This window comes from Bactrocera oleae, chromosome 2 (genome assembly GCF_042242935.1).
Source record: "Bactrocera oleae isolate idBacOlea1 chromosome 2, idBacOlea1, whole genome shotgun sequence".
Lineage (NCBI taxonomy): Eukaryota > Metazoa > Arthropoda > Insecta > Diptera > Tephritidae > Bactrocera > Bactrocera oleae.
In genome coordinates, this window is record NC_091536.1 from 7,337,474 (window position 1) to 7,359,809 (window position 22,336).

The 22,336-nt window shown below is 31.5% G+C and overlaps 1 protein-coding gene across 2 annotated transcripts in view; it reads left to right on the forward strand.

Annotated features, from left to right (window-relative positions):
• Positions 1-16,387, forward strand: part of LOC106614343 (dipeptidase 1) — a 60,355-nt gene extending 43,968 nt beyond the window's left edge. For both annotated transcript variants that reach the window (XM_014230036.3, XM_036373241.2), the window contains exons 7-11: positions 465-641; positions 3,116-3,200; positions 6,854-6,929; positions 9,071-9,209; positions 14,937-16,387. In XM_014230036.3, coding sequence (XP_014085511.2) covers positions 465-641; positions 3,116-3,200; positions 6,854-6,929; positions 9,071-9,209; positions 14,937-15,044 — 585 coding nt within the window. In that variant the 3' untranslated portion in view covers positions 15,045-16,387. The remainder of the gene's footprint in view (positions 1-464; positions 642-3,115; positions 3,201-6,853; positions 6,930-9,070; positions 9,210-14,936) is intronic.
• Positions 16,388-22,336: the final 5,949 nt, after the last annotated feature.

Below are 22,336 nucleotides of genomic sequence, written 5' to 3' on the forward strand. Positions count from 1 at the left end.
TTTTCTTTTGGGTGTGACAAACTTCATGCCAATATTAAAATACCCTGTTCAGGGTACAAAAATAGTATATTTTAAGTTTACTTGGAAAAGGCAAATTATAGCAAATAAATTTAACTTCATTAAGTCAATTCTAGATACAAATTTTCCCTCATTAAAATTTATTCCACTCTCGTTACTATTTATTTCTTATTAGATTTGAGAATCACATTATTCATTGAATACTCTGTATGTATATACATACACACCCACCATTAATTTTCTCCACTATCTGCTCGCTCTTACACAGTTTGTAGCAGCGTGTTTTTTCCACTTCACCAAACCAATTTTTGTCGCTGCAGAATTTTTTTTCTCTATATTAATGTTTGTTTTTTTTTTTCTTTTTTGTTTTGGACTGCTGATTTATATTTTCGCTTACATCTCTCGTCTCTTTTCATATTTTTCTTCTACTCGTTGCTGCAATTTAGTTGGTGGTGCATGAAATGAATCGACTGGGCATGATTGTCGACCTGTCCCACGTCTCGGTGCCCACAATGTTGGACGCGTTGAGCACTTCGAAGGCGCCTGTGATATTCTCGCATTCCTCCGCGCATGCCATATGCAACAGTTCGCGTAATGTGCCAGATCATGTCCTGCAGAAAATTGTAAGTTTTTGCCATTCTTGTATTTTCGCCATTTAACACAAGTTTTTACATGTCGCTTTTTTCTAGTTTTATACCTCATATATCTTACTCTTGTTTTTGTTTTTCGCAATTTTCACTACTTTTACTAGTTTGGCATTTCATTTTCATGCCATTGCATTTGAATTCATTTTGCGAGCAAGTTACGAGCAATGCGCCAGTATAACCACTCACCGGTGGGTTCTTCTCAATTGACCCGCAGAGGGAAAATATTTTGCAGCCGCACACACTTATCTAAATATAAATATACTTTTACGAGATGCGCGAATTACGAGTGTGGCTTGAAAAATTACTAAGTTTTTCAAGTAAAAAATGTTTATATTCCGTATATCTTAAGTTATCTCAGGGTCCATAATGTAAAACTATTGTCTAAAAACATATAACACCTTTTGTATGACCGAAATGTGACCGTACTGTGCCGCCGAGGCGTCGAGACTTCTTGCGGACAATTTTCTACGTTCTAGAGATTTCACAATTTTTCATGATGTTTGTCTAAGTGTTTTCGATTTATGGAGTTTATCTTTACCTAATTTAGAAAATTAAGTTATTTTAACGCTTTAAGGCGCCTATATCCACCATGTACCTCTGTAATTAACTTGGATCAGTTTTCCACAGATTTCGTTTTTTGAAGAACTTAAACTTGAGGTACACCCGGCTTTTTCATCGAATTCGAACATTTTCCCTCGAACTGATCGAAAAATTGGTGTCGGTGGTTGCAATTGTCATTTTACAAGATTACTGTGATGTGAAAATATTCATGTAATGCGCAAAATAAACATGATAATGACCTTATTGCAGCACAAACTCAATCCAACCTACATTGACTCACATTAGCCAGCAAAAGCACTTTGATTTTGCTTTTTCTTGATCTTTAGAGATTTTTAGTAGTCCCAAGTTAGGTGTAATATTACAAAGGACACAAAAATGTATCCCTATCTATATATATAGGACCAAGAAACAAATTGTTCGAATGTAATCAAAAAAAAAAAAATAAATGATGGAATGGAACGGAATTGAGGTGAATAGGAAGAAGTTTCGAGCAACAGAACAGTTAGGACATTTATGTCTTTCAACCATTCTCAGTGCCTATTGGATTGATAATAACTTCGAAAGTCTTAAAATACAATAAGAGATTACTCTCTTCGACACGTAATTTTTTGTGTTGTTGTTATTGATGTAGATTACATTTCCAAATAATATTCCAATATTTTAAAAATCTCTGCTGCTTTTGATCAGATGTTCATAAATCAGTGTTTGTTCTGAACGCATAGACTCGACTGTTGAACTACACACATTAATTTGCGTTACATATGTTGTCGAAGAACTGATAGTAGCAGAGCAATCAAGTAAAGGTCAGGTGTGGAAAAAACTGGGTTAAATTGGTTGACAGCATTTACACCGACAATCAAAATCTAAGACGTCTCTGGAGATAATCAAAAAGTAAAAGTTCGCAAGAGAGTCGAGTCTACATATGTAACCGGAACGGATCAGGATTTTACAGCGAAGCAAAAAAGGATAAAAACGTTCCATATCCGTTTTGGGTCGGTTGAGTATGTATGTTTGACAAGTCTCCTGAGTGTCCCTTTCTCTTGGAATCTAAAGTATTCAAGCTTCAACTAATTAAACTAATCAAATCAAATGAACATACATTCATCTTACAAGCCCAACCTCTCATAAATTACTGCAGTGCTAAAAATATGCATAAAATTTGCATTCAACTTGCCAAAGCGGTAAATACAAAAACTCAATGATTTAACGAACTGCTCTTGTACTCTTTTATAACATAAGCACACACCATACAAACAGGTGTTGGTATATTTTTATGGTATAAAAAACAGTAAAATATTGTATTCATGCAACAAACTTCACAGCGGAATGTGAACAACGCGCAACTATACTCTCGAGTGTCCTCTTTCCCAATCAATTGGTTAGTTAGTTGACTGCTTGGCTGATGCTTGGTGAGCGTAAAGCATTGTAGGTGCATTGGTGGCATGCAACGCATACACCGCATACATACACCTCCGTGAACGTATAGTACGCTAAATGTTGGACGCTGCCTCAGAGGAGTATTTTAAAAAAATTCGTAGCGCTTAAATTTTGTGAAGGACACACTTAACCAGCGCAGACGATTTGATCTGCCCTTATCTCTTTTTGCTCTGCGTAAATACACAAACACACACATACGAAGATATTCGTGTATGTATATGCGTGTGTTTGGCTCGCAAAATGACTCTGTTGTGCAATGGAATGCTCGCAAGTACTGGAAACTGCAGCAGGCTGCATTTTTTCAACACACATACACATACACATGCACAACCATATAAACTACTGCTTTAAATAAATATGTATTTACATATTATATAGGTACATATATGTATGCATTTCGGTGGCTTTATTTGTGTATATGTATATATTTGGTTTGCTTGGCATCCTTGCAGGCAGTCAACGGCGGTCTGGTGATGGTCGCATTCTATCCACATTTTCTTAGCTGCTCGAGTCAGGCGACACTCGAGGATGTTATTGGTATGTAAATATGAGTATCTATCTTATATGCTAAGCCACACACATACACACACACACATATATATATATAAATTTATGCATATTTGTAGCAGATACGCAATAAAATACCAAAGTCAATATCAAATTAATATTCAGTAAAATGGAAAATCGATGCAATTGTTGTTATATGACAACAAAAGCGTATATGCATACACATACACAAATACACACACACACGTACCTTTAACAAATGACATTGCTGCCAAACGGCAATAGGATGCGAAGGCATGCCAAAAAGTCAACAACAACAAAAAACACTAAATGAAAAATTACAAAAATGTTGTATCGCATTAAAACGACAAGCAGTGGGAGTACAAAAACGACAACAACAAAAATAAATTGTGTACAAAACCTCAGTCTATTGGCTATGTTAAATTTTAATAAGCAACAAATTGTTGGGCATGTCACATAAATTGTTTTACACAACAGACACACATACACACAAAAAACGCACACATGCATACAGAGAAGAAAGCATGCAATCAAGCACATAAATTTTATTACGGTTTTATTACGAGAATTAGCTAATTTGGTTAGTGAATCAGTCCATTTAATGGTTTTAATCATTTCAGTATTTGCCTAAATTAAGCAAATATTAAATACGCATACTATTTATGTGCGTAATTTACCGTAAATAAATATGAAATTTATTTTTAACTAACGGCCAGTAGTAGCGCTGTTATGTTTAAACAAATATTTATTTGCATTAATCATAAATTTCAGCAGCGCACATTCAAATGCATTATTTTTAATTTCCATAAAATTTATGCAAAAACAAAGTGTGGCAATTTTGTTATGACAATAAAATAGCTTAAGTTTAGTTTTAGTATTTAAAATTGGCATACCAGATAGGTATTCGTGTTAATTCACCATTAAACTTGTATCAAGTACAATGCAGCACAACGTAGCGTATGAGTAACCCATTGAGATTCAACGAAAAGCGACTTCAGCTAATAGAGTGTTTCTATATATCTATGAAAAACGGATATTCTACTAAAATAACGCTAAGTTAAAATTTTTTTTTTTTGAAAATGAGTGAATTTAAAAATCAACAATATTCCACACAAAATTGTAAGTTAGATGACACCAGCGTTGCAAATAATGCATTAAAAAATAATTTAATTACAATTTTTTAAATCCCAAATACAGTATTACCCTGCCGCGGTAAAGCTATTGCATGGAATTTTTTATCAACTTATGCAATTATAATTATTTATTAATTTTTTATGCAGTCTATTTTTTGCTTTGATATTAATTCAAGTTACACTTTTTGAGCGTGGTGACCGATTAGAAAACAATTTTTTTTCTTTTATTGAATAAATGAGAAGTTAATATTGTTTAAAATATTTTTATTATCTTACAATACATGTAGGTTATTCAGAAATTTTCATCATTGAAACTATAGATTTATGGTAACTAAAAAAAACTAAAAAAAGAAACATAAGTGTAAGATTTAATATTCTCTAAATATCTGGAAAAACCGCGTCAATAGTGGTCTTATATTTTGTTGTGAATTCTTGTGGTTAATTATTCATTTTAAAACTCTATTTTTCCGAAAGAAAAGTTGTCAACTGCTCTGATATTTTATCAGCTAAGTTGATGTTGAAATCGCCAGTCACGCTAAGTGGAAATTTATTACCATTTATAATCCGATTGAAATACCTAATTTCAATTGTATTGTTCAAGTCAAACAAGATACTGTTCCAAAAGGTTGGGTAGCTTTTTACCAAAATAATAATAATGTTTCTAATATTATGACTTCGAATACTAAATAATTTATTTTTTATTAATTAAATTTTTATTAAATCTCATATTTTTATTTGCCATTAAAAAAATTTTATCCCAAATATTTTTATTTTTGATTCCCCTGCTGCCTCTTCAATTGATTTGTTCCGCTTGAGATATGCAAAAATACGCCTTATAGTATGCAAATATTTTGCGCATACTTTGTGATCGTGTTAGGTTTATTTCCGTTACGGAATTTCTTGCCCCCACGCTGAAAGCCCGCTATAGAAGCTATGCAATAGCTTAAACAAAATGTTGCCGGATTAAAATATCAAAAAAAAATTTTTATCCCACAAACCGGGTTAAAAATTAAAAAGAAAAATTTTAACCAACATCGGGATTGAAAACAAAAATTTTAATTTTTAATCCCAACGTCAGGATTAGAAATTGAAAATCTAACTTTTAAAAAATTAAAATTAAAATATGTAAATCTAATGTTTAATCCTAACATCGGTATTGAAAAATAAAACTTAAATTTTTAATCTAAAATTTTGGAATTAAATAATTTGCAACCCTGGGTGAGACCTGCCCCAGCTTGAGCCATTCTACTTTTCAGCTACAGTATTGGGTCTATAACTACGAGTATATTCATGCAGTTTACAACCATTGTTTCAGTATTTGGAACATGCCACTGTCCTTGTGCGTCTTCTTCAGTGCATGTCATTCATTTGAAGCGTTTACAACAATAATTCTCTTGAATAAAAATGTCGAACTTTGTAACAGAAAAAGTCTTTCTGCGTTCTTCTTTTTCTTAACCGAAAATCATCGTAAGTTGGTGGAAGTTTATGGTGAAGATGCTTTAGCGCAGCAAACGATTTAAAAAAAAGATTTTGGCTTGGAAGACCAAGAACGAATAACAAGCTTTAAGATAATAAACTATTACTCGATGAAGACTGTTGCCAAAGACAAACCGAGCTCAAAGAATCTTCGGAAGTCAGACAAGCAGCCCTTCCAAGCGTTTAAAAGCAGCCGGATACATTCGAATACAAGAAAATTGAGTGCTATATGAATTGAAGCCAAGAGAGGTTGAAAGATGATTTTGCATATTAGAAACGTTACTTGAATAAAGAAGTCGTTTTTGCATCGGATTGTAGCTGGCGATGAAACGTGAACCCATTTCGACCACCTTTAATGCAAAAACTCAGAAGTAAACCTTGGCCCACCAGTAAAATCAACGACAAAGCCTAATACCTATGACGCCAAGGAAATGCTCTGCATTTGGTGAGATCAGAGAGTTGAGCTATATTATGAGCCTCTAAAACTGGGTGAAACCATTCATGTAGAATACTACCGACAACAACTCATCATATTGAAGCGAGCGATTGCAGAAAAATGCCCAGAATTTGCAAATAATATTCCATTAAGACAACGCTTGGTCTTATGTTGCAAGACCGTTTAAAAGCTTTTTGAAAAAAAAGCGGCTGGGAAGTATTGCCACACCCGCCTTTTAGTGCGACCTTGCTCCATCTGACCACTATTTGTTCCGGTCGATGCAAAACGCCCTCACTGGAATACGGTTCATACCAGAAAAGGTTATCACAAATTGGCTTTATTCATGCTTGGACGACAAGCCGGCGCTTCTATAGAAATGCACAAATTGCCAGAACGATGTGAAAATATTATATCTTCAGATGTATTTTATATTACTGTTTGCATGAAGTTTAAAATTTTTCCATTTTTGATATAAATTTAGTAAGTTAAATTTAATGTATGTTTAATATGGGTATACACTGCGTATACGTATTCACTGTAGACTTAATTTCAAACAGTTTGAGGCTGGCTGCCTGTAATTATCTTTTTGCTTTTCTATTTTTTCGTTTCGATTTCAGTGCATATAAATCACATAAGAGAAGTTGCCGGTGTAGATCATGTCGGCATTGGTGCGGGTTACGATGGTGTCAACCTGTAAGTGTTTTAATGTCTTTATGCTACTACTGACTGTGACAGTTGTAAATATCAAGGAATAACATTAAAATAAGTATGACATTTAAGATAAGCTATATAAATTGAAACAAATATATAAATATATTTGGTTTTAGCTTGACTATCATTTAGTAAGCTGCAGTTTCATCAATTACCGCTACACACAAATCGTTAGTGAAATTAAATGACTGACCTAATGAGGATTAATTAATTTAATAGACTATTAAACCATTCAGGTTTTTAACAAGCGTTATATTGACACCATATACGTATTTGAATTGGTTCAAATGTGTTCCATTAAATGCGATTAGTCACACCGCGATTACCATTTTTTTTTACTGGGACTATTGCACTTTTTCATAGACCAATATATTCTTAATAGCTTATCTACCGTAAGATGATTTCACAGAAGTTATTTACCCTTCATTATAATCAGAATTTGCAAAATTAGTATTACGATTACTTAGGTAATTTAACAAATTTTTTTCGATTATAGTAATTGTAATTTTGAAAATATATTTAGATAGTAATGGAAATTTTAATTACCATTACAGTTGTTGTGCGTTAAATTTTGGGTATACGCCTAGTTGCAAACATTAAAAAATATTAATTACTCATAATTAGTGAGTTTGTAATCATAATTTTTAAATATACGAGTATGATTACAGTTTTTGTAATTCTTAATTTGTTTTTGGGATTACAATAAAGCTCGCGCATTTCATTAATATTGTCACACAATAATCGTAATACTTTCGTAATAGTTTCCTGAATTTTAATTACAGTAATCGTTTTAAGTAATCAAAATGTTAATGCAATCTTAAATACCCTGTTTTGCGTGTAGGAGGAGTTTCTTCACACACATTGAAAAAGACTATAGCATATTTCTTCTAGAACGCTCTGATTTTACCGGACATAATATATTGTCTTGTACAGGACCTCTTATAACTTTAAACAGCATAGATTGCGGAGTTCAAGTCTTCATCTTATCTCATATTAATAATAATCAATTGGTATCATTATAGAGCTCGTCATGAAGTCTTTCCTATATTCACAGATCATATTTTAAGGAGGCTAACCTAAAATAAATTAGGTATACATTTTTATACTCTGAACAGGTTATGTTAAGTATGCGATCAAGTTTATAACACCCAGAAGTGAACGTCGGATACTCTATTAAATATGTACAAGTATATACTTGTATATAAAAGATCAGCGAAACGGGCTAAGTGGATTTAACCATGTTCATTTGTCTGTCTTTATATATACGATCTAGTCCCTCAGTTTTTGAGATATCGATCTAAAATTTTGCATACGTCGAAATCTTCTCCAATAACCTACTTATTTGATGGAATCCTCGATATCGGACTAGTATATCATATAGTTACCATACAAACTGACCGATCAAACTTGACTAATTATATGGAAAACTTTTTTATTTGACAAGGTATCTTCACGAAATTTTTCATAGATTTTTGTCAAGGGCATCGCTTTAATCTTTAAAGAAATTATTCAGATCGGACAACTATAGCATATAGCTGCCATACAAATTGTACGATAAAAATGATCTTCTTGTCCGAAAAATTTTTATTTAACGACATATCGCCACGAAAGTTGACATGGATTATTGTCTAAGCTAATGGTAAAATCTCCTTAAATATTGTTTCGATCGCTGCCTTACAAACTGTTCGATCAAAATTTGTATGGAAACTTTTTTGGTTGTGAAAAATGTTATAGCTTCCGAAGATAACTTGTTTTCTTGTTTTCAATACTCTCACGTCCATCTGCAAGTTTAACAACTGTTATCCTTTTATTCAAACAGGGGTCATGTGAGTTTCAGAAGCCGCAATTGTAACTGCCTATTTGTTTGGAAAGGCCATCAGATTTTTTTAGTTAGCCCAGCGGCAATATTAGTCTGTGATTATTAAAGTACGAATATGTTTTCGACAACTCACAGTAATGCAATATTAAATTAATAATATTTTTGTTGTATGTTTTTTATTAACATGTTGATTTTACATATTATAAATACCATTTTCTATTCAAAAACAAAAAAAAAAAATTTATATTAAAGCGACAATTCATTATTTAAGTCACTTACTTAATCCTTTGGTATGTATCTATAGCGTTCCCAAAGGACTTGAAGACGTTTCGAAGTATCCACATCTATTTGCAACACTGCTAGAGTCTGATAAATGGACCGAGGCGGATATAGCGAAAGTGGCTGGGAAGAATTTAATACGCGTATTCAAAGAAGTTGAAGCGGTAAGTAAACAGATGAAGGATGCTAAAACAGAAATAAGTCCACCTGTGCCGACTACACCATGCAATCGAACAGTTAATTAATACCAAACTATGCACATTAGTAATTTAAAGTAAATACAAGCAGCAACAAAAACTTAGAAAAGCAAAAATTAAAATAAAAACTTAGAAAAACAGAAGGAAAAACAAAATTTTAGCAAAAAAAGACTAAGAAAAAAACGAAAACATAAACTTAGAAAGCCAATATTTAACCGATGAGTAATTAATCAAGTTAACGGTAAAAGCGAAAAAGCAATGCTGCTACTCAAAACAAATCCAAGAAAAATAAATTAAATAACTCTCACTATTATTTAAGGGTATTCAGTATGTTTACATGTAGTATGTATGTGTGTAGTTCTGAGTACTTCGTTAATTATGGCAAAACAAGTGGAAAACTAATAACGGTGCAGATGTAAAATTTATTGCAAAAAACAGTTATCACTATGCATAGCACAAGAACAAAAAAAACATAAAACTCCGTATAAAAAAACTAAAAATAAAAATAGCAATAAAAAAAAAGTTAAAGAAAAAATAAGCGCAAGCACTAAATTGAAGTAGAATAATTGGTTGGTAGAAGCAGCAAGCAAGAAAGTCATTTAGTTCCGGCTCTGAAAACTGAAAGATTTCACTTTGTCGTGCATATTTCCGTTGCAGCAGCGCAAACGGTACTTTTACCTTGCACTGCTGTAATGGTTTCTTGTTGTCGTTGTTATTACTTTACCTATTTTTGTTTTTTTTGTTTTTTCAATTCATTATTAAATATGCAAACAGGAAGAAGAAATGTAGGGAGCAAAGCATAAAACCAAAGTAAAATGTAAGCTGAGATAAAATGTTTTGTTTACGTTTTTTATTTTACTTTTGCTGCCAAGTTTCTTCTCTCCACTGTTTTTTTTTTCTTTCTTGTTCTTGTTTTTGCTCATCAATTACAATTTGTAGCTGGAAAAAAGTGCCATGGAGAAGGACTTGGGCAAATGGCATTGACGAGCATTACACATATACTACTTGCATATGTCTGTATGTATGTATGTATGTGTATGCTGGCAAGGGTCAGACATGTTGAAGTTGTTGAGGTTTAAGGAAGAAAGTTTGACCCTTTTTTCCACGCCAACACACATACACACAGAAGCAAGCATAATTCTATACAGGGTGTCAAGAAGTAATGATCAAATTTCATATTTATAGCATGCTATCGCAGTGCAATCTGTGTGTTGGTATAGATGAGCTTTCAGTGCGCTATGTTATTAAAATTTAGGGAGTATTATAGGAAAGAAAGCGAAATCCATAAAAAAAATGTTACCAAATTATTAACTTATTATTTTCACAACGATTCGCCGTTCTTTTGTTGTTGTTATAGCGGTAGCAAACATTTCCCAAATCATTTTGAAAAATACTGCCAACAGCACTTGGCCCTGAACAAATTTAAAGATCTTTCACTTTGTGTGTGTGATTGATTTTGGATGCTCTACGGTAACTTCATTATTTCATAATGTCTTTTACAAACCAGAAACAGTCCTAACAGTCTGCGTCTACTAAATACTTACAGCCGCTATAACCCTAAAGCTCGACAGTTTAAGTTCGTTAAGCTGACTTCGGCAGTGTAGTCGACCAATTAGTCGATGTTATAAAGATATATCGGTATAGTTGAGATATCCAGAAACAATCGCTAGAAAAACAGAAGTCTTTCAGGATATAACGAATTTCGATACAATAGTAATCTACACTAGTTACTGCTATATAAATAGTATAATCCTGAGGTAAAAATCCATTTTGCCAGAAAACACTTCAATCTTACTATTCGCTTAAATTTGTCTATATATTAGCTCGTAGGTCGAAACAGGCCACGTATGCAGCGTCTACCGAGAAATATGACGTAATTTTGACATCTCGTGGCGGTCATGTATGTTAACGAATTGGTGTCAAATTTTGGCAGCGTGTGCAATAAGACTTGCCGTTTCATTAGGTCACGTTTTTTTTTTTATTATTACAACGCTTCGAAATTGTACAAGATTATTATGCAAATTCACATTATTCGGTGGCTACTGTAAGAGCTCTTCGCGGAAAACAGGGTCTTCCCAGATGAGGTCCATTTCTATCTTAATGGCTTAGTCAACAAACAAAATTCTCACTATTGGGGTGAGTCAAGTCCTCGCGTGGAATAATTGACAGTTTGGCAGGCAATGTCGTTACCATACGAATCATGTTTCACGTCTAAACATGGACAAATTGCATATAGAGTTTGGCGCCAAGTGCATGCGATTTAAAGCCTCTAGATTATTTTCTCTGAGGGTATTTAAAATCAACGGTTTGCGCAAATCAACTAGCAATGGCGAGGAGCTCGAAGACAACATTTAACGCACTATTGTTGAAATTCCAGCTGAAATGCTTCACCGGGTAATTGAAAATTGTCGTAAACGGGTGGCGATATGCAAACGGAGCAGTGCGGCCATTCGCCGACATGTTGTTAAACTGCGTAAAATTATTTTTATAACAAAAAAAAGGAGAACTCTTTTTGACCAAATTTGAATGTTTTTTTTTCAACATCTCGTCATTCTTGTTGGTAGATCCTATACGTTTAGAAACCAAAAACGCTATTTTTTTTTAGTCAGACGAAAAATAATCTTGATCGGAAATTGGATTTTATCTTAGGTCTAATTTTTCTTGATCCACTTGAGTTTTTAGCAACGAGGTCGAGGACTGCTTTATAGCGTAGTTCAATAAACTAATGCAAATGAGCTCGTTTTTTGAATACTGCACTCAAATTGAATGGCCTTTTACTGAAGCGAAGATAGCAAATGCTAGTTTCTTATTTCAATTTAAATCCTGTGCGACTAAAATAAGTTTTCTTTTAGTTTCAACAAAAGGGTTTCTAAAAACTTATGTCGTATTCTCTCGTGTCAGCCTGTATTACTTGCATATACGTGCTTTCGAGGCATTTTGAATACATAATAAAAATAAATCTTCAACTAAGATTTCTTCAAAACAAACAGCAAACAAAGTGAAGAAATCGAATATGTTTTTGTTGTAGAGATTTTAAAGTGTTAGAAAAGTAAACTCACGGTAAAGTGATTGGAACTTCGTGGCTAGTTGTGCGCACACACTTATTAAACTTCGCGCACTACTAATGAATATAATTTTATATGCCAGAAGAGACGACCATAACCACTTATGTGCCGAAAGAAATATATATTTTTTTCAATTTTTACGTGGAATTGTGCTGAGGTAACAGTAAATACCAGCAAGTGCTGATAGATCATTTTTGAGTGATTTGCATTAACAGTTAACGAGATAAAGAGGTATGCATCTCAAACTCGAGTCTTAATCCAGCGATCTAAAACAAGTTTTCTCAGATAGTTCAAAATAAGTCACTGCTGCTTTATGTGAATGAAAAACTTAGGAACTGAAAGCAATAAGCATAGATTTTCAAAAACGATGACAGCAATACAAGTAGATTTCATAACCTCAAGCGCTTCAACATGCAGTGTTCTTGTGATATTGGTCTTAGTTAATCGGAGAAAGAGTAGATAATATATTAACGCCACAAAATTATGCAGAAGATGAGTTAAAATTTGAGACTTTATTTTCGAATTTATCAATTTGCTCAACAGCTTGAAGTTGAGTGCTGATGCCGATGTGAATAAATTAAATACATTTTCATTTGCTTCCAAAATTAATAACCAAATACTAATAAACTCCCAACTAACTTTCATCAAGCATAAAATCAACCAGCACATACTCGAATATATGTAAATATAAAAAGTTGGGTCAAAAATTAATAAAATAATAATAAGCAACTAAAATAGATGAACAAGTTAACTAATTACACCATAGACTATAGCAATTGCTCTACATACCAGGATTTCAAAACTAAATATATTTGCTAAATAGCGCAGATTAAATTTCTAATTGCACCCATAAAAATGTTCTGGAAACTAACTTGTGAGTTAATTTTAACATTTTTTTAGAAAACTAACTGCATATTTTTGCATTATGTTATACTAATTATGGATATAAATTTCGATGGTGCTGGCAAGTCTGTATTAGGCAATAAGTATAGCCAACCTGTTATGCACACTATCATAGAGTAATGCAAATATAAATGTTTTCAAAAATATGTTTAATATTTAAAATATATAATCCAAATACAAAATACAAAAGTATATAATCTGTAAACTATCTACAAACAATTATGAAATATATGCATTTAATATAATATACTTCGCAATACACTAAAAAAAATGTCTTTACATTCGTAGTTACGTGGGTGGGTAGGTTGCTTTGAAAAAACAAAAAAAAAATAAAAATTATAATAAAATTTTATAAAACTGTAAAAATGCAAACTTAAATTTGCATACAAGTTTCAAATAAAAATTATATTTTGAAATTATTATTTTAATAAAAAGTATCAGCTGCACATAAAAGTAAAAGAAATCAGTGAAGTAACTTTACACGGCTTAGTATCTGTAACGATTCGACATATTTAAAAATCTTTGTGATTTTTTGAAATGAATGAAATAATATTGTTACTGTCGTCGATGGAAATCCATATCCATTGTTATTGGCTCATTTGTTTGCACTTAAATCCGTCACATTCTTGGCTTGTTGATCCTAACAAGTATCTCACTTGAACAGCTTGGAACGCCGGTACGTACCTAAAACTCCTATGTCGCCTTAAATGCGCAAAAAAATTACTAGAAACATTCTTAATGTATAAAAGTTTATTTGATTGGGTTCAGACTAACCTATTTTTTCGAGGCTGTAATAGCGAACAGCACGCTTTATTTCCACTTCGCAAGTTGGCGAAGATTGTGAAGAAGTGCAGATTTCTTCTTTCTAGGCAGAATAGTTTTGCTAGAGTTTTCTGCGTTAAAAGATATAAATATGGATATGAGAATAAAGTGATATCCGGCAGATCTTTCTACAAGGTAACCTATTTATCAGTTAATACTTAAGTTTCGACTAGCAACCTGATTGCTTTAGTAGAAGTTTTGGTTTCTTTATTATCAGATTTAAAATTATGTTAGCTGTTCAAATAAAGCAATAATTTCGGTAGCAAATCCAATATTGTACAAAACATTATATCTAAAGACAAAATGAAAATTATATACATATAAGTCTGCCTAGCGAAAGCTGCTCGTGAAAGTCTGTCGCGGTTCGGAGATGGTAGCTGCAAAAACAAAGCAGAAGAAAACATCACAAAGCACCACAAAACTGAGCAGAAACTTAATATAAGCAGAACTTAAAAGAGGAGAAGCCTGAAAAAATAACTCGCTGAGGAGTAATATGTGGAGAATTTACATAATTTTATAATAAAAAATATTTGATAATGTTAAATTTTATGAATATGTCTTATAGATATATAAGTATATATAGAATAAGAAAACTGGCAAATGCTAAGAAATAGTAAGAACTTATGTTAAACAAATCTAGACAAAAAATCATAACCAAATGTACATACATATGTATCTATATGTAATATATGTATATGAATATGTATGTATGTATGTACATAAGTAGATACATAAATCATTACCAATTCAATCAAATGCGCACATCTTGATGTTATATATCAAAATAAAAAATAATCATAATAATAAATGAAATTAAACGATTTATTACCATCACACACAGTCGAATAAAGCGTCAGCTATAATCATAATCTTGTTTCGGTTCTTATCTTCTATTTCACTGAAGGTACGCGATCGCATGGAGCAGAAAAAAGTTCCGCCTGTCGATCAAACTATACCACCCGAGGATATAATGGGAAGATCATACTGCCGTTACCAAGGACCACGAACGTGATTACCTTACTAAGCAAAAGTGTTAGAGCCAAAGCCATACGTAGTTGAAGAACGAGAGAGTGACATAGAGAGAATGAGCGAATGGATGTGAGAATAACGCGCCACAACAAAACAACTTAAACAAGTAATCACTTATTAAATTAACTACATGTGTTGGCAACAAATTGTAAAACCGAACGAATTTCATAAATTCAATGTACTCGTATTTCTTTCGCTGCGCACACAAACTTACAAAAAACAAAGCAAAAAAAAATAAAAAATGTAAAAGAAAATTGTACGAATGTTAAATTACGAATTAAATATCTACGAAGTATTAATACGTTTACGAATAAAAATATAAACAGCAGTAAACTACACAAAAAGCAAAAACAAACATAAATAACGGTGAGCACAAATTACAAATTGTAGTTATGGTATATAATAAGCGTGTAAGTATATGTTTGTGTAAAGCAAAAAAACAAAATTAATTTTAATAAAAATATTTTTCAATAAATCTTTATCAATGTAATGTTTAAAAAATTTATAAATAAGAAAATGATGCGTAAATATGTATACTACTTGTAAGTAAATTACTTTAAATACATATACATATACATATGTATGTACATGTACATATATTATATATATAAACATATATCTACTACTTAAATAGCTTTTGTCAAACAGATTAAATGCGAAAATTTTGCGAATTTTTAATTGGTAGCTCATAATTTTGTTAGTAATGGTAATGATAATGAATTACCTAACGGTGCAGGCGTATTTCTTGCAATTAGAATAAATTACAGCATACAAATGTAAATATGTTTGGAAATGAAAGAGTCCTCTTATTAAACTCGGTTAAACGTTGTCTCTTTTGTTTTAATTTTGACAGACTTGGAGATGACCGGATTAAGTATACAGTGCTATATAAGTTGGAAATGTGTTTTTTTTTTTGGTTTAATAATTTATATATATATATAATATACCGATTTTTAAGTAACTCGTTTGGAGATGAGACGGCGAAATCGACTATTCGAGATCTTCAACGGTTGACCAAAGATAATTGAGTGAGTTTTAAATATTTGGTACATGTAAACATGATAAATTAATATATTTCATACAAATATTGACTAATAGTATTTTTTGCCACTTTGTTAAGATACATTTACCTGTTACTACAAGTCAAAATCGATAAAAAAAAATATGTTTATCACTAACTGGAAAACATCTCTAGTTTAGACTTTGTACACACACTTCTCGAGCTAATAAGCATTAATTAACATTTGCCGCTTGCTACAACTCAAAATCGATTAAAATCGATAATTATAATGTTACCTAATCGATTTTAAAGGCGTATATATAATTTTATAAAAAAAAACTGGTGTCAGAAAAGTTTGAACTGCCGTTCGCTATGATCAGCAGAAAAGATCTTTAATATATTTGAGTTTTAATGCTTTACCGCTGCTAAGTTTTTTATAATTGTCGAATAAAAATCGGAGCATAGGCTCGATCGATATGATTTCCAATGATTTACACTATGAATTTGTTTCTAATTTTTAAAAATGTATTTGCTAAAATAAATTCAACGCTTTTTATAAATTTTGGTAAACAATTTATTAATATGTTCATCGATTATTTATTTATCGTGAATTTTAACTTAATAATCGTAATTATATTGTAGTAATCCATAATTTATTTGTTTAATAAACTTCAACGTAATATTTCACGACTTTTCATTTGTCGATAATTTTGACTTAAGAATCTTAATTATTGTTATCGATAATTAATTTGCTTGATAAATTTTAACTTAATTATTAAATATTATGGTACAACTTTTTAATAAATCTTGTTATAACGTTTCATTTATCGACAATTTTGACTTATTCATCATAATTATAGTAAACGATAATTTATAACTTTAATTAAAATAATTAGTATATTTTTCAACGGTTATCGTTATATACCGAAAATTGCCATAATTTTTTAGTTGTATCCATAACTGATAAGTAAAAGCAAATATTGCATCATAATTTTTACAGGAATATTAATAAGAATTAAGCGATAAATTTTGCATATTAAAATCAGATACTGAAAGATATATTTTTTAGAACCGGATATTTAGGCGAATAAATTTACTATTAAATAATCCAAGTATTTACCAGTTCGGCTGAGTAATCTTCATATTACATTTTCAACCACTTGAAAAATAGGTTTATAAAAAAAATGACTGGTATGAAAAATTTTGTCGGCAGAGAGTTTCTCGATTGGCTGATGTTTTGGAAAAAAATACCAAACTTTATAGAAGAACATGTGAGATATTTTCATTTAAGATTTTACGGAAAATTTGGTTAAATAAAAAAAAAAACAGAAACTAGAAGTTTATCGATAAATAATAATTTGCATAAAACTGCTGTGTAATATGTTTTATTTATAATCGATTAAGGTCAAATCTCAAGAGAAGTTTATACGTGATAAATGATATTTCAATAATTTTTATTTTGGTATCGATAAAACTGCCTCCATAAAACGATTAAAATGTTATCGATACAAATAAATGTCAATAAATGAATTATAGCAGGATTTTTGTTATCAAAATCATTAATTGTGATTATTCATTTCTACTTCAACTTCCATAGTCTCAAAGTACTTTCTTCTAATGTTCCAACCATACACATTTTTATGCATGTACGTAAATATGTCACATTTGTAATTTTAACGTTATAAAAAACCTAACATTACATACATATAACATATATATATATGTATTTATGTTTAAGCGTCTGCATGTTAAACTTTCACCTCTGCGTCAATTCATTTTTATTGATTTTCCCAATTATTTTTGGTTCATAATGAAACCAACTGCCATTATGTGGTGACATATGTGGTTATTTTTTATGCACATATGTATATACTGTAGCATATATAAATATGTATGAATATATATACATTAAGGTGGATTTACCGATTTATAATGATTTTTTTTCATTGAGTTATAAAATTCAAAATAAAAAAGAAGTTTGTCTTCAAGCATTAATATCTTTTAAGCGCTTAATTTTTTCAAAAAAGTCGTACAAGATTTTCTTGTATAGCACTTAATTTCCTACAAAATCTATGAAACGAGTTTTTTTCTCAAGTAGTTGTAAGCGAGATTTGAATTTTTCTATCTGATGATGGGGACGTGCCTGTTACTGCTAAGAGCTCATACTTCGACAGACTTTCTTAGAGGTGTCTAAGGACCTATTTTTCGGAGTACCAAGCGAAAAAAAGTGTTCGTTTTTTGACCCACCCTAATATGTACATATGTATATACCTATGTATTGTATATGTTCCATATATATATACCTATGTATATATATACTAAAAATGTTCCGACATGTATCATTAATAAACGGTGTCATAAATTACGGTATTTTATTATTATTGTTTTTGTTATTGTTGTTTTCTGTTTGACAAATTATACCGCTTTCACGTCTTCAATTATGGCGCTCAACTAAACTGAATACACTAAATTTACTGGAACTAAATTCAACCACAAATGCAAGCAGATTAAGCGCGCCTAAGCGTCTGTATATATAGTGCTATATATATATATATATATGGATTATTGGTAAATTAGCATTTAGGTGTAATTAGTGATTAATAAAATAGAAAATTTAATTTATCAGAAAAATCGTATATACATACATACATATATATGTATATGTATACATAAATCAAAAGTGATAAATGTGTATTATATAGTAATAAATAGTTATTGAATGTACAATAAATACTTATGTACAGTTAAGCTCAAATAGCTAATAAATATTTTCTCGAGGCCACAATTACATATACAAAACTGTATATATTATATATATGAATAGTGATTAGATATTAAATAAATATGTAAGTGCTAGGTGTTATAGCCATGTCAGTGCATATGTACGTACACACATATATATAAATATATGTAAAAAGGATTACAGGACTACTTAAGCGAAAGCTAAATATGTACTTACTTTAATATTTAATTAAATAATTAACAAATAAGCTGCAGTTAAATACATAAACATAAATGGGCACACAAACAACAAACAACTGCTTACCATCATACATATGTACATACCGCAGACACATTAATTATACCGTTAAAATTAATCATAACATTTAGCAGGCAATAAGCTTGCGATTACTTTAGGACTTTACACACAATTTCGTTAAAAATAGTTCTGAATGTTGGCAGAACCATTTGATAACCTTAAGCCCCTTGCACTGAAAAATATTTAAATATTTTACTTATAACGTTTGCCAAATTTCTTTGTCATTATGTTTTGAAAATGGACCAATGATTTCCTCTGTCCATAAAACACATCAAACACTGACTTTTTGAGGATGTAATGGCTTGTGAATTACATCAGCACTTCAAATGCGATAATTTTTTTTATTAACATATCTTTTACACTAAAAGTGAGTTTCACCATTCGGCCATTCGATGCCTTTGATGCTCGTTCGTCTTCTTCTTGCACAAGTTCGATTCTGTAAGTCCACAAACCAAGATCCTCCCGCAAAATCTTCGATAAAGTGGATGGACACAGTTTTAATTGTCAGGAATAAGATACGCTGTCAGATGCTTACGCGATCGACGAAAAAGTCGTATACGAAATAGAAAATCAAAAAACAAGTTTTTTGTCAAAGGCCGATCTTTAAAACTTTTGCTGCTGTATGAACCTTAGTTAAATTATGATAGGCTATAGTATTATGGGACAACTAAGATCAAATATATTCGATTCTCTTTTATTTCAATCTGGATAACGGACACAAAGTTTAAAGTTTAGTTAGGTATCAACATAAATTGGGTTTGAAAACTGCTTTGTCGGATCCAACTTTAATTACCTAAATTATATTGCTTCGATCTTCATCAAATTTTATAAATATTTCCTGTAACTGTTAAAAAAAGACACTGAGTCTCATATATATATACACCAGTAATTTATAATGGAAAGACTGAATTACAGTTTTCAGAATTACTTTAAAACTAAACACAAATCATAATACATTCAAGAAGAAATATGACCGGGATTGGTCCATTTAAACTGCGCGCGCAAACCGAATCGATAAAAAATAGTGTTTCTAGATTAGTACAGCTTTCTTTATGTTTGTGCGAAGTTCGTTCTCCATCGTATGTCAATTAGAATGTGTTTGGCAGCTTTTTGTTTACAACGCGAAATGGTTGTTTAGCAACTTTTACCATGAACAAACAAATTTAACAACCAGCTTGCTAGAAACTTTGTGCTTCTAAGGAAATCACGGTTGAAAATGTTAAGAAGTGTTTTAGGGAGTCTACTATATCACGAACACAAGTATTTAAGTGTTACAAAGCATTTAGTGATGATCGTGAAATCACCGAAGACATGCCTCATGCGCATCGTCCATTAACTTTTGTGATTGACGATGACTTCGAAAAAATGCAAAAAAACAATGCTTGAAAATCGTGATATTGAAATCAGAGTGTTAGCCAAAGATCAGAACATCTCTTAAGGTTCAACTCAACCATTTTGGTTTGATGTTTAGACTTACTTTTCTTTTTCTTTCAACATAATTTGTTTTAGTCCAATATTTATTTGCTTTCAATATTTGCAACATAAATGCAATTTTTATTCATTCCATCTCCGCTTGTTGGTTCACTATTCGCTGCAAAGTGTTCCCTATGCCAGTTTTATTCTTTTTCCATCCCCTTCTATTAGCAACCCGTTCACGTTCTAGCTCTCTCTCTGCTAATTTGCATATCAAACGGTTGAATGATATTGGACAGTTGGTGACATACCACAATAAAACTGTTTATTTTGACAGCAGATCAAAGCATAGAAAATTGCATACTATTTATGCTCATATGACTCTTTTAAATAGCCACATCTGTACACGTGTACTCACATACAGATTAGAGTGTATCTCTGGAATAGAATTGGAATAATACTGGTTATACTGTAGAATTTATTTATTTATATCGTTTATTATTTTTCAATTTTTACATTTGAGTTGGTTTTGAAAAATTTACACAACGCCATCAAGAATTGTGAAATGTTGAGCAATTTTTTGTTTATTTGCCTAAAACTATTTCTATTTCGGTTTGCTCTTTTTGTACTGCATTGCTGCTCTTGATGTACTCAAATGTGCGTCCGTTTCGGTAGTGTGTTTGTAACAATTGATTGAATTTCACCAAAACTGAGCGCAGTGCAGTCAGGTGGATGCCCAAAAAATTAAAAAAAAAAATTGTATTTTTTTTATTAATAACTCAAGATATTGATCAAAATTGGTGACTTCAAATAAAAATTCATAACTCCATATTCAGAAGTTTTGGTATTCCTCCTCGATTTTTCGAAATAACCGTCAATTTTAGATAACAACGTACTCAGAAACGAGGCTTTTCACGAGTTTAGCTGTAAGAATTTTTCGAAAGCTAGTAGGCTATCCCAAATTACAATGATATAGTCAATATTTTAATAAAGCTAACTTTAAATTTCATAAATGGTTCAGATATAATAAAGTTTATAATCACTTTGCCTTGTTATAATACTACGTTACGTTACTTCTCTGCTCGCTTTGCTTGACGAAACCTAATTATCTAGCTGAATTCGGTGCTATCCACATAGCAATTGTCTGTTCGATTCACCACTTTTCAAATGCTAACAAATCAGATACAATAAATGTGTTACAAGCGAAGGCCTGTATACTGAAAAAGTCTAAATCTAACAAAGAGGAAAGTTTTGAGAATAATCCAGTTTCGGTAGTTGTTTTTAAACCCTGAACCGGGTATATTAAGTATGCCACGCAGTTTGTAACACCCAGAAGGAGTCGTCGGAGACCCTATAAAGTATATATATTATATATAATATCAGTGTAACGAGCTGATCTCATTTAGTAAAGTCCGTCTGTCTGTATGCACTCGAACTAATCCCTCAGCTTTTGAGGTATCGATCGGAAATTTCGCACATATCCTTTTCTCCCCAAGAAGCTGCTCATTTGTCGGAATGGTCGGTATCGGACCAATATAGCATATAGCAATACAAACTGCTCGATTGAAATCTAGTGCTTGTATGGAAAAATTTTCATTTGACGAGGAATCTTCACGAAGTTTGGCATGGATTATTGTTTAAAGCGACGGTGTAATCTCCAAAGAAATTGTTCAGATCGAGTGAGATTTTGTAGAGTGAGTAATGGAGTGCGTGCCGATTTTCTTGTATGTTTTTATGTGCAATTTTTGGCCGATCGGATATATTTCATGCCACAAGCTCTGATCGAGTATTTGCTGTTTAGAAATCTACTTATTACATATTT